General features: G+C 43.3%; 1 protein-coding gene across 3 annotated transcripts in view; it reads left to right on the top strand.

The window, feature by feature from the left end:
- Nucleotides 1–12,761, top strand: part of LOC139564046 (OTU domain-containing protein 7B-like) — a 35,359-nt gene that overhangs the window by 9,093 nt on the left and 13,505 nt on the right. For 2 of the 3 annotated variants that reach the window (XM_071383246.1, XM_071383247.1), the window contains exons 2-3: nt 11,832–12,051; nt 12,471–12,653. In XM_071383246.1, the coding sequence (XP_071239347.1) occupies nt 11,967–12,051; nt 12,471–12,653 (268 nt within the window). In that variant the 5' untranslated portion in view covers nt 11,832–11,966. The remainder of the gene's footprint in view (nt 1–11,831; nt 12,052–12,470; nt 12,654–12,761) is intronic. The other variant, XM_071383248.1, reaches the window with a different exon arrangement.

Below are 12,761 nucleotides of genomic sequence, written 5' to 3'. Positions count from 1 at the left end.
TCCTGCAGCGCACGCAAGGTCCCCCTGCTTAAGCCAGTGCATGTCCAGGCCTGTCTGAAGTTTGCCAATGACCATCTGGATGATCCAGAGGAGGAATGGGAGAAGGTCATGTGGTCTGATGAGACAAAAATAGAGCTTTTTGGTCTAACTCCACTCGCCGTGTTTGGAGGAAGAAGAAGTATGAGTACAACCCCATGAACACCATCCCAACCGTGAAGCATGGAGGTGGAAACATCATTCTTTGGGGATGCTTTTCTGCAAAGGGGACAGGACGACTGCACCGTATTGAGGGGAGGATGGATGGGGCCATGTATCGCGAGATCTTGACCAACAACCTCCTTCCCTCAGTAAGAGCATTGAAGATGGGTCGTGGCTGGGTCTTCCAGCATGACAACGACACGAAGCACACAGCCATGGCAACTAAGGAGTGGCTCCGTAAGAAGCATCTCAAGGTCCTGGAGTGGCCTAGCCAGTCTCCAGACCTGAACCCAATAGAAAATCTTTGGAGGGAGCTGAAAGTCCGTATTGCCCAGCGACAGCCCCGAAACCTGAAGGATCTGGAGAAGATCTGTAGGGAGGAGTGGGCCAAAATCCCTGCTGCAGTGTGTGCAAACCTAGTCAAGAACTACAGGAAACGTATGATCTCTGTAATTGCAAACAAAGGTTTCTGTACCAAATATTAAGTTCTGCTTTTCTGATGTATCAAATACTTATGTCATGCAATAAAATGCAAATTAATTACTTAAAAATCATACAATGTGATTTTCTGGATTTTTGTTTTAGATTCCGTCTCTCATAGTTGAAGTGTACCTATGAAAAAAATTACAGACCTCTACATGCTTTGTAAGTAGGAAAACCTGCAAAATCGGCAGTGTATCAAATACTTGTTCTCCCCACTGTATATTTTATTTTTTTGAGTTACGAATTGAACTCAAATTAAATGACTTGACTCTTCACATGGGATGATTTCACTGAACAACAAAAGGGAATATTGAATGATCCATCACATCTCCCAAAAACATTTTCAACATACATCTGTAAAATGATAGTGTAGAAACTAAAGCTTTGTTTGTCTTACTCTCAGGTTTCCATGTCTTCTCCCTAAACCTCAATGTCCACCTCTTGAACATCAGACTGAGGCCTCATCTTCACTTCACTTTCCAACCTTGTTGGGGATGGCTCGTTGTCAGGCCCAAAAAGCCTCAAATTGCCACAATTTTGGCCACAATTTTTCGACCCTTGTATTGGTCAGCATGTTGCGTGCTTTGGTGTGTGTTCCCAAACAAGGACCAGTTGTGCTCTGAGGCGGCTGATGATGTTGGGATTTGGAGGATGATGGAGGCAACAAGGGAAAGAACCTCAGATCCACAATTCATTGATGACTGTCTTCAGCTCATCTGCAATGTAGAGACCGGTGTGTCTGCTCTTGTAGAATACTGGTTGAGGGGTGGAGATGATGTAGTTAATTATTCCTTGCCCAAGAACATTCAACCACCCACCAGAGATGATTGCATTATAGACTGTGTTCTCTATGATTTGCTTGACCTTCACTTGAGCTGTTGAACTCTGCATCCAGCAAATTAGTACATAAAGCATGTCTGGTTGTTCTCTGCCCAGCATACACCCCTCCATTCAGAAATCTCTTCCAATACACATTGCCTGTGACCATCAGAGGTGAACCAGTTGCATACACAGCTCGAGCAAGACATTCATCAGCATTTCTCTTTATTCCTCCATTGAGTCAAAAAAACTTCTGATTCCAGGAGGACTATGAGCTGTTGCTATCGATAAGGTGTCTGATTCATCATTTTCACCTCGATTAGAAGTAGAGGGACTTTTGTCAGAGGTTGCTTGTTGTGAGCGCTGAGGGAACTTTATGCACTTGACCAGATGATTCTGCATCTTTTGTTGCATTCTTCACATATGATTTGGCACAGTATCTGCAAATGTACACAGCTATTCCTTCTACATTAGCTGCAATGAAATGTTTCCACACATCAGATGTGGCATTTTCCGTGGCATTTTCCTGTAAATATTAGAAAAAAAAGACAAAAACCCCCAAATACAATTTCATGTACAGATAAATAGTTAAGCAGTTAGATTAAACACCTCCTTTGTAAGATAAATGTTGTAATATTAAACGTATGGAAACAGGTGCGTTAACACTCCTCAGTTAGCAGGCTCAAGCAAGCTAAAACCCACATGGTAGCAAAAACTAATTAGCAAAAATTGTTAAGTTAGAAATGATTTAAACACACTTTGCTGTAGGCTACTATTTACTAGTGAACAAAAAATCATGTATGTCATATAAAATATATTCACCCCACCCAGTATTGTAATCAGAATTTACCAGAAAGCATGTAGTCCTTGACTCAGACAGTGTAGTAGTGTGGGCTCAATAGCATCTCTCAAGACCTTGCACACTAATGAATCAGCTGTACATGTGATGGAAGAGTGCACTGCACATGTGATGGAAGAATGCACTGTGCATGCAGAGGGTTGCAATTCCATTAAATTGGGGATAGTTTAACCAAAATATGCTACAAGACCTAGAATTGCCCTATGTGCATCCCACACAAAAAGGTTCACTGTTATAAGGTAACTTTTTTGATGAATTTAAGTAAAATTCCCGGCCTCAACTTCCCATGAAAAATTTCCTGGGAAGGGTGAAAGGGGCAGATTTTTGGGTGATGACTGGACACCTAAGCCCTGGCTCCAGCAACATGCCCCCTCAGAGGGTGGTCATCCCATGGAATCTCTGACATCGGCTCTTTCTTTCTCCCCCTTTCTCTTTTGGTTAGCGCATGAGCAGTGTCTTTGTAATCAGTGACACCGCTTACCTCAGCTGGTGTCCAAGCCTTGATCAAGACTGGAATCTCTGAGTTCATGAATGAATAGAAGATGACCAAAAGACCAGGCCTAATTCGAAGGGGAAACAAGTAACAATCCTTTGTTTCCCCAAACTCTTGCGCCTGTGTTGCGTTACCAAACTTTTCATCTTCTCCAAATACGGTAACAGAATGGCTGTTTGTGCCATTGACACCGAGCTAAAGCTTGTTTTGCTATGGAAAACCAATTTTTCACTAATAAACTCAAGTCAGTGGTTTTCATGGTTCAATTGGCTGACATCTCAGAAAATGTTCAAGGCTTAAGTTGTGCATTTCATAGATTCTTCTCCAATGACCAGCTTAAACAAATGTTATTTGACCAGGGAAAATGGTCCAAATCCAATTAAATATATTGATTTGGCTAAGAGCTGGATGTCATTGAAAACCGGAGACATTAGTCTCTCCACCTGAACTAAGCACATTTACTCAACCAAACGGACGAAACATTGACGGTACAATTAGCAACACACCAATTTGCTAGCAGAACAGGAGTATTAAAAAAAATATCTATCTTTCTTTCTCCCCCCTCTGTAAAGGTGAGATGTGGAACAGGAGCAACAGTATGGGCAGTAGTGTCTTCTCGGCTCCTGACTGGTCACAGACATTGCTGTGTTCCTGCGCCAGTGTTGAATGGGCACTCAATGTTTGCATTGTGTTGACTACCATGGTGTTACGTTGCGTAGCATTATGTTGGGCAGCTATGTCTCTTAGGATGTCCTGCAATACGTTGCCTTGCAGTGTGTAACCTGTAATCTTTGACTGTGCTTCTTTGTCCAGGGCTTCTGCCTTTTACGTTTCTGCAGCTATGCAAAGCAAGAAGTAGGCTACTTCAGTTGCGCTGCGTTATGCTGATTTGTACAGCAAGACCGTTGCTGCTGTGCGGTATGCTTAGCTGTAGTTGCAGGGTTCTGAAGCTCAGGAGGAACTGGGTAACTGCTTGATTTTTCTTAATCCCGCCGCCAGACAAGCTCGGCCTCCTCAGACGTAGCGGTGCAGTTATGTAATGAGCTAGTGGGCTCCGCTTCAGTCAGTAATCACCACACTGTTTGACTTCCTCTAGTTGTGAAGTGTCTGTACTCTGTTTAGTCACTTTATGATCTCTTGATCCTATTTCTGACTGATCCCTGGCACATTTGACTTGCTCAGAATGAGGGACTATTAGTACAAAACAAGGAAGGCTTGGGGCTATTGCACTCATAAGATTATTATTTATTTTTATTTTTTTAAAGCTGTGGTTAATCAGAATTATTTCAATGATTAGGCTAGCCTTAAATGCGCTAAAAGTTTTCCATGTACGGTAGTAGCTTATCTGATTATAGTCGACGGTCTAGTATGCAACTTCATAAAGTTCATAAATCAGTCAAACCAAATAGCTTAAGCTGCTGTTCCAGCGTTTATGGCCATCTCTGAGCTGCTGTGCCTCGGACTACTGTGCCATTTCCTAACCCCTCTCCACCTTTCCTCCAGCCCAGAGGTATGGGCCAACCACTGGGCAACATTTATCATCGCTGACGCAACTCACACAGCCTCGGTTGTCTTATCAGCCCTTCTATATTATCACTCATATGATTTTAGCAGTGGTGCGAGGGTGTTACACCCTCACTGAGATCACAGGGAAACTTTTATTAAACTAAAATAGAACTGATTCATTTAGAGATGTGGTCATCCATCATCTTGTCCTGACTGAAGATGAAATGGGAATAGAACAACCCAATTGTCCATCTTTGGAAAATGCTGCATTTAGGCTATATGTTGATGACAATGGAACAATATAATTGTAAAGCCTGTTGAGTATCTTCAGGTACAGTGGCTAGCCTTACCGTTTTCATATTGGGCCTCAGGCTCTAGCTACTCTCCCTCTCGACTGGAAAGTGAGGTTCATGTTTCACATGATGAATGACTTAGTGGGCTAAACATGAAATGGCAAGTCCTTCTGCTGTGTACTAGTGACAGCCAACAACCCTGCTCCCCCTTCACTGGAAGTGCAGATCACTCTCATTTTGTAAGGATGCATAGAGGGCTCACTTTAAAAAGTGACTGCCCCTAAAAAGCTAATTTTCATTTGGTCATAAAGTCAGTCTGGTCCAAAACTGAGATTTTAAAGGAAAACATTGTATGTCACGGAATAAAGGGTACTGTAACAGTTTTCCTTGGGTTGAGTTTATTTCAATCCTGTACACAGCTGGCAGCACCCAAGCAATCATCAATTAGGAACGCGTAGCTGCTCGAGCCCCATTCGTAATGCCCATGGTCAATTTGGTTTGACATTCGATAGTCCCCAACTAGCACCATAGGGATATCAGTAAATTACATAACGTAGGCCTACGTGGGACAATTATTTTAAAATGTCAGTAGCTCCCAATTTCAATGACTTAACCTCAAATGAACTTTGTATAAAAATGCATATACAAATATTGAGGCATTAAATGAGACAACTAAAAGATGTGCAACATGAAAATATTGTCCCATTTACATTGTGTAATCTATTGATGGTGCATAACTAGCCCCAGAGATGGGCTATCCAATGTCAAACCAACATTGCCACAGTTCACACCAGCCTGCTTATTGACTAAATAAGTTGGCTCGCACTAACTAGCCTAGGCAACTTCAAGACACGACCTGGTTAAACTGTTTTAAGTTATGTACAAAAGCTTGCCACGTGGGAAAACACCCACATTAAACCACCCCCCAAGACAACTCTACTTTGGCTTCAGTCATGGCCGTTGCATGTAATGACCAAGTCGCTAAACAAAGCCAAATCAGGAAGTTGAACTCCCTTTAATACTAGTCTCAAATGGGGTCTTTTTGCTTAATGAGGTTCTGAGTACGGCTATGTAAAGGGTTGGCAGAGGTCACAAATTCTGAAATATCGGTCATTCCAGACCTGTGCATCCATCTTATCAGTAGACCTACCAGTTTATGACTGCCTTGTGGACTTCATACTACCCCTGTGCAATACAACAGGCTATGCAGATTTATCATGAGAGTGCCTGGTACAGCTGGACTTAATTTATTGTCCAGGCTTGATGGAAGTTGGAGCAGGATGCCTTGTAGGCCTCGATAGGCAAGGTTTTCTAAGTGCTGGGCCTGTAGTGGAGCAGGTTCAAAAAACACATATAGGGCTTGGTGTAAGCCTACTTAAGTAATGTAGGGCATATTGAGTGACCTTACATGAATGCACAATGTGACATGACAAAGCATTTGGAGCAATCCCGCCCTTAATAAGTAGGCTATAGCCTAGTCTCTCGGTCTTGTTGTGCTAAACATTTATCTTAGGCTAGATTACTTCCTATCATATCTGACTCAGTTTGATGCAGTGGTTCTATATACCTATTCCTGTTCAGAATGATATCACTAGTATTCTTCTGTGGCTCTCTCAGCTGCTGTGGTAGCAGCTCTCTGGTTTTAGCTGGCTCACCACCCCAGGTTCTGTAGCTATGTGTTAGACCAACATGGCCCCAAACTACATGCCAAGGAGGCCGCTGTTTCAGTGACTAATCATTTAGTGTCATGATTTCAGGCCATGCCCCTTTTGGGTCCAATTTATCATTCAAATTCTGGCAGGCAGCACTATCCTTTTTTCTATTTTCAATTGATTCAGTGTTTGATTTTTAGGTTTCTACTAGTCTCTTGTGACAACAAAAAAACATTAAAATGTCTCAGGAGACTGGGATATGACGGATAGTGTGGAACAATTCTTCTGTTGCGCTTGTTTTGTGAAACGGTTTATTTGGAAGAATTACGATTTGAGGGGGTTCACCTACACCAGACAATACCATATTTAGAATTTCGGAACAGGAGGGTATATTTGGCCCATAGGCTTGCAGACCGAGAGAGTGAGGTTGGGGTGGGAAGCTACCAAACAGGATCCGCTTCTCACACTAGTCCAACATCTCCCCGTCCTCCACCCAGAACCTAATGGAGTAGCTGGCCAGAGGTTCTGGGTTGCTGACATTTTAACTTTGTACTAACCTGTTAGCCCAAGTCAGATTAGCACCACATTGTTTGTGCTTACACTCAACTCTCATTTCTCCTAAATCACTTGCAGTAGGCCTGTTCTTCACATGCTTAAATTAGACTTCTCTGTTTTGGTTAGCCTGCAGTTGTTTCACTGCTGGAAGCCTATACTGTAATGGAGGTTGTCTCTCCATCCATTGTTTACCTCCATGAATCTTCCACGGGCCCACACAATGGCTGCAGCAGGCCGTGGTGACCTATCCATGTCTGCTTCAGTGATCCAGGCCTCTCCCAGGCTCAGCACCCACGTGCTAGCAGCAGCTCCCATTATGTAACCTTTCAGACAAAAGCCTGGCCGGCCTGCACACACATAACTGACTGCTCTGTGCTGGCAACAGGGCCATTATGCTAGTCAGGCCATCGCTTAGGTGTCTCTCACAAAACCTAAACTTGATGGAAACTATTTTTGGGAAATTCTGACAGTTTCAACCCCGGATCGCTTACGTTGCTGTCAATATTTGCAGACACAACATTGACATTAATTTGTTGTCTTTGTTGATTTATCACCCCTAGCAGCTGTCAACTAATAATTTAGTGGACCCTTCCCTAGTTTTGTGGCCCTCACCTCACCCCATTGTCAGGAACTCCTGCTGGTTGATGCGTCAGAAGCTGAGTGCGTCCACAGGAATGGCTGATGTTAGAGGCTGGGAATACCAAAGTCCTTTCACTGGTCTGTTAGCATACATTCTGTCCACAGAGCGACACATTACCAGCAGGCATTGGCACTAGCTTGTCCGTTGATACATCATTATTTGTAGGACTTAGTTTGCTCAACTCCCAGCAGTAGGTGTAATAGTGTTTCTTAAATGAATCAGGTCATAAAGTTATCTTTATGAGATGCAGTGAAGTCAACACAACAAGAGGCTTTGTATGGAGGCCAGGGCCTAGGAAGATATTGTGTTGCTGGCTTCTGCTTCTCTCACTAGTGTAAACACTGACCTACCTCCAGGGCCAGAAGTACTTGTCCACTCAACTCAACACCTGTCTCTTTTGAATGCTGAGGATACTCACACAGCCTCTTGTCAACAGTGCCTTCTGAGAGTATTCAGACCCCTTTTTCCACATTTTGCTATGTTAAAGCCTTATTCTAAAATGTATCAAATACAAAAAAATCCTCAGCAATCTACTCAAAATACCCCATGATGACAAAGTGAAAACAGGTTTTTAGAATAGTTTATTTACATAAGTATTCAGCCCCTTTGCTATGAGACTCGAAATTGAGCTCAGGTGCATCTTGTTTCCATTGATTATCCTTGATGTTTCTACAACTTTGAGTCCACCTGTGATAAATTCTATAGATTTGGAAGGGCACATACCTGACTATATATAAGATCCCAAAGTTGACAGTGCATGTCAGAGCAAAAACCAAGCCATGATGACGAAGAAATTGTCCATAGAGCTCCGAGCCAGGATTGTGTTGAGGCACAGATCTGGGGAAGGGTACCAAAAAATTTCTGCAGCATTGAAGATCCACAAGAACACAGTGGCCTCCATCATTCTTAAATGGAAGAAGTTTGGAACTATCAAGACTCTTCCTAGAGCTGGTCGCCCAGCCAAACTGAGCAGTCAGGGGAGAAGAGCCTTGGTCAGGGAGGTGACCAAGAATCCGATGGTCATTCTGACAGAGCTCCAGAGTTCCTCTGTGCAGATGGGAAAATCTTCCAGAAGGACAACCATCTCTGTAGCCCTCCACAAATCAGGCCTTTATGGTAGAGTGGCTGCTCTAAAAGGCACATGAAAACCTGCTTTGAGTTGTCAAAACGCACCTAAAGACTCTCAGACCATGAGAAACAACATTCTCTGGTTTGATGAAACCAAGATTGAAGTCTTTGTCCTGAATGCCAAGCGTTACGTCTGGAGGAAACATGGCACCATCCCTACAGAGCATCATGGTGGTGGCAGCATCATGCTGTGGGGATATTTTTCAGTGGCACGGACTGGGAGACCGAGTCAGGATCGAGGCAAAGATGAACCGAGCAAAGTACAGAGATCCTTGATGAAAACCTGCTCCAGAGCGCTCAGGACCTCTGACTGGGGCGAAGGTTCACCTTCCAACAGGACAACGACCCTAAGCACACAGCCAAGACAATGCAGAAGTGGCTTGAGTAGCCAGAGCCCGGACTTGAACCCGATCAAACATTTCTGGAGAGAGCTGAAAATAGCTGTGCAGCAACTCTTCCCATTCAATCTGAGAGCTTGAGAGGATCTGCAGAGAAGTGTTAGATACTCCCAAAATACATGTGTGCTAAGCTTGTAGCGTCATACCAAGAAGACTCAATGCTGTAATCGCTGCCAAAAGTGCTGAGTAAAGGGTCTGAATACTTATGTTAATGTGATATTTCAGTTTAATATTTTTTATACATTAGCAAACATTTCTAAAAACCTGGTTTTGGTTTGTAATTATTGGGTATTGTGTGTAGATTGAGTAAAATACATTTTTTTAAATCGATTTTAGAATAAGGCTGTAACGTAGCAAAATGTGGAAAAGTCAAGGGGTCTGAATATTTTCCGAAGGCACTGTATAGTTTTTTTTGAAGGGTAGGCTGGCCCCTATCCACAGCTTCTAGCTGTGTGTTACAGCGGCTTTGGGAAAAGACTATTACAAGAGATGTGAACATAGCGGTGATGTGTGTATGTGAACATCAGTGAATTGCTACACCGCACGTGTGTTGGAGACCCTGCAGAGAGAAGTCTTTTTCTTTCTTTCTTTTTGGGGCCGAATTTGGAACGAGGGCACTGGAAATTCTCTGGTTTAGAAAGACCTTTTGTCCTGTTGCCTTATCTTGCCTGCCAGTGTGCCTTTGTTGTAAGGCGGGAGAGCGAGTGAGGGTGGGTCAAGAGAGCGAGAGAGGGATGGGTGTAAGAAAAAAGTGATTCATCAGGTGTGGAGGTGAAGAGTTCACTGAGGCATGGGCGGGGCTAGATGACTGCAGGTAACAAGGATAGTAGTCCAGTCACAGCTTGAAGCTTGAACTTCAGTATCTCAAATTCATAACATAACATGAGAGGTGGAACATTTGACCATTTAGGAGGATAGAAGGGAAATGGGGTTTTAGACTAAGATGTACACTAGGGTACCAAAGGAATTTGAATTACTGCTTTAGGCAGTGTATGCTCAAAGAGAGCTTAATCTCAATTCAGATATCTATACTGAACAAAAATATAAACGCAACATGCAAACATTTCAAAGGTTTTACAGAGTTACAGGTCATATAAGGAAAGCAGACAATTGAAAATAAATACATTTGGCCCTAATCTATGGATTTCACATGACTGGGCAGGGGTGCAGCCATGGGGGGAGCCAGGCCCAGTCAATCAGAATTTGTTTCCCCCCAAAAAATGGCATTCTTACAGCCAGAAATTCTCTTCAGCACCCCCATCAGGCGATCCCGCAGGTGAAGAAGCCAAATGTGGAGGTCCTGCGGTTGTTAGGCTGGCTGGACATACTGGCAAATTTTCTAAAACGACATTGGAGGCCGCTTATGGTAGAGAAATGAACATTAAATTCTCAGGCAACAGCTCTTGTGGACATTCCTGCGGTCAGCATGCTAATTGCACGCTCCCTCAACTTGAGTGTGTGGCATTATGTTCTTGATATGCCACACCTGTCGGGTGGATGGATTATCTTGGCTAAGGAGAAATGCTCACAAACAGCGAAGTAAACAAATTTGTGCATAAAATCTTAGAGAAATACGGTTTTTGTATGGAACTTTTCTGGGATTTTCTTTTCAGCTCATGAAACATGGGACCAACAGTTTGCATGTTGTGTTTATATATTTGCTAAATGTATTATAGGTCACATATTGGCACAGTGCTGCAGCCAAACACTAGGCTACCTTATGGACTGAGATGTTGACACTAGAAGCCTATCTTATTTCTGTCAGGGACATTTCCAGTCATCCTTGCACTTGTATCGATTGCCCTCTGCATCTCTCCTTTCAATAGCCCATCTGTAGAAAATGTATTGTTCCCCAGTCTCGATTGGGGGTCATCATTGCTGTTTGCTACACTGAAAACCTATCACTGTTACCATAGTAACATGACATTTTGCCTGATCCAGCTATGCCTCTTTTCAGTAATGTGATTTTTATTGCCCATGGATTGCTGTAGTTTTGGACTTTTTCTAAACCCTGGTCGTTATTTGAGACTTCTTTGTGCCCTGTAGTTTGGGGGTTCACTGACTGAGCCATGTTTTAAAGTCAGAATGGAATGGTTTCTTAAAGGGAAGGCTCGCCTCCAACTGAAGGGGAGTTCAATAATGTCCTTGTGTAGAGCTTTTCTGTCTTATGTCTGGCCTTAAATGTTTGCCAACTTTATAATTGAGCTGTCAAGGTTCCCTAATTCAATGCTAGTACTTTTTGCAATGAGCTTTTTTCTGTGATGCTTTTTGTAAAGCATTCTTTATTGCCCATCGTGATAGGAGTGACGGCCAGTTAACTGAATCTGCGGCTGTGCACAATAGCACAGCTATTAGGAGTGTGCTATTAGGAGTGTGCTGTGTAGGTAGAAAACAGAGACCCATCTGCGTCATCCCAACATGTTATCTTGTTGCCATGATTCAATGCAAATGTGAACACCTTTGTGTAATTTGCTCAACGGCTCTGTGAGCAGCCTACCACAACAGTGGTCATGGGTGAGTGAGACGTGGCCAGGCAGAGGGGTCAACTGGGAAATGTTTTTCCACAGATGTTGCTCTTTACCAAAACAGGCTTCCACATGGGCACTATGAAAGGGTCAGTGGGGTTATGTTTCATCTTTTTTTGTGTGTGTTAGCTGTTAAGATGACATTTAACACACTTGAATCATTTTTCCTGGCCCTATAACATTACATTCCACAGTACCTGCCTGCTGTACAAATGGATCATATTTTGATGCCAATTCAGGTTTACATTTTCATCCGTTTTGCTTCTTTTTGATTCTATTTAGGTTTGGCTGGACGTGTAAGGCAAGTTGAAGAGCCCCTCTTCCCCCTTCCCCTTGGTCCAGTGGTCTTGTCGGGGAGGGCGGATCCCCTGTTTTTTTTTTTTCTACCCTGATGCCGCCCTGTAAATTCATGATCACATGACCTTGGATATGGACGCAGTCCTGTCCGACTTTGTCCGTTCCACTGGAGCCGAACCAGGACTAGCCAGAGACCTGCTAGAGGGTGAGTTGCAAGGCATTCTGTGGTAAAATAGATGGTTTTATGGTCAACTGCTAGTGAGGGGTATAAATTGAGCAGTGCACCTCCCAGTTAGAGCTGTTGGTTAGGTAAGCTATGTAAAAGGAGGACGTTAAATCCAGAAGAGACTCAACTCTTGTTGCCTAGCAGCAGCACAAGTTGCAGGTAAGAATATGGGTTCAAAATGTAATGCACTGCAGTAGCTATATGGTGGTGAGAGACAAGACGTGCTCAAAATTCAAATATTTACTCAAGCAACGGAATGTGTCAGTGGCCTTTACATAACAGTCGCTATGGTTCTGACATATGGTAAATCTTTAAACTAATGACTGTTGAGTGGATCTGACTTTCATAGAATGCGTTGGCTTTTTCGGTCGGGTTTGACTTGTCCTTTCCATTTGCAGGGAAGAACTGGGATCTCAACGCTGCCCTCAGTGACTTTGAACAGCTGCGACAAGTGCATGCTGGGAACCTGTCATACTCTTTTGCTGAGGAGAGGACGTACCCAGCCCCGGAGAAGGAGATGGCCAGGGTGGGGCGGCCCCTTCTGCACCGTCAAGAGGAGGTGCTGCAAGGTGAGAACAATGGTAAGTAAAAAAATATATATATACAGTGGGGAGAACAAGTATTTGATACACTGCCTATTTTGCAGGTTTCCCTACTTACAAAGCATGTAGAGGTCTGTAAGTTGTATC

The sequence above is a fragment of the Salvelinus alpinus genome, chromosome 35, assembly GCF_045679555.1.
Source record: "Salvelinus alpinus chromosome 35, SLU_Salpinus.1, whole genome shotgun sequence".
NCBI classification, from domain to species: domain Eukaryota; kingdom Metazoa; phylum Chordata; class Actinopteri; order Salmoniformes; family Salmonidae; genus Salvelinus; species Salvelinus alpinus.
This window is presented reverse-complemented; position numbering and strand designations above follow the sequence as displayed.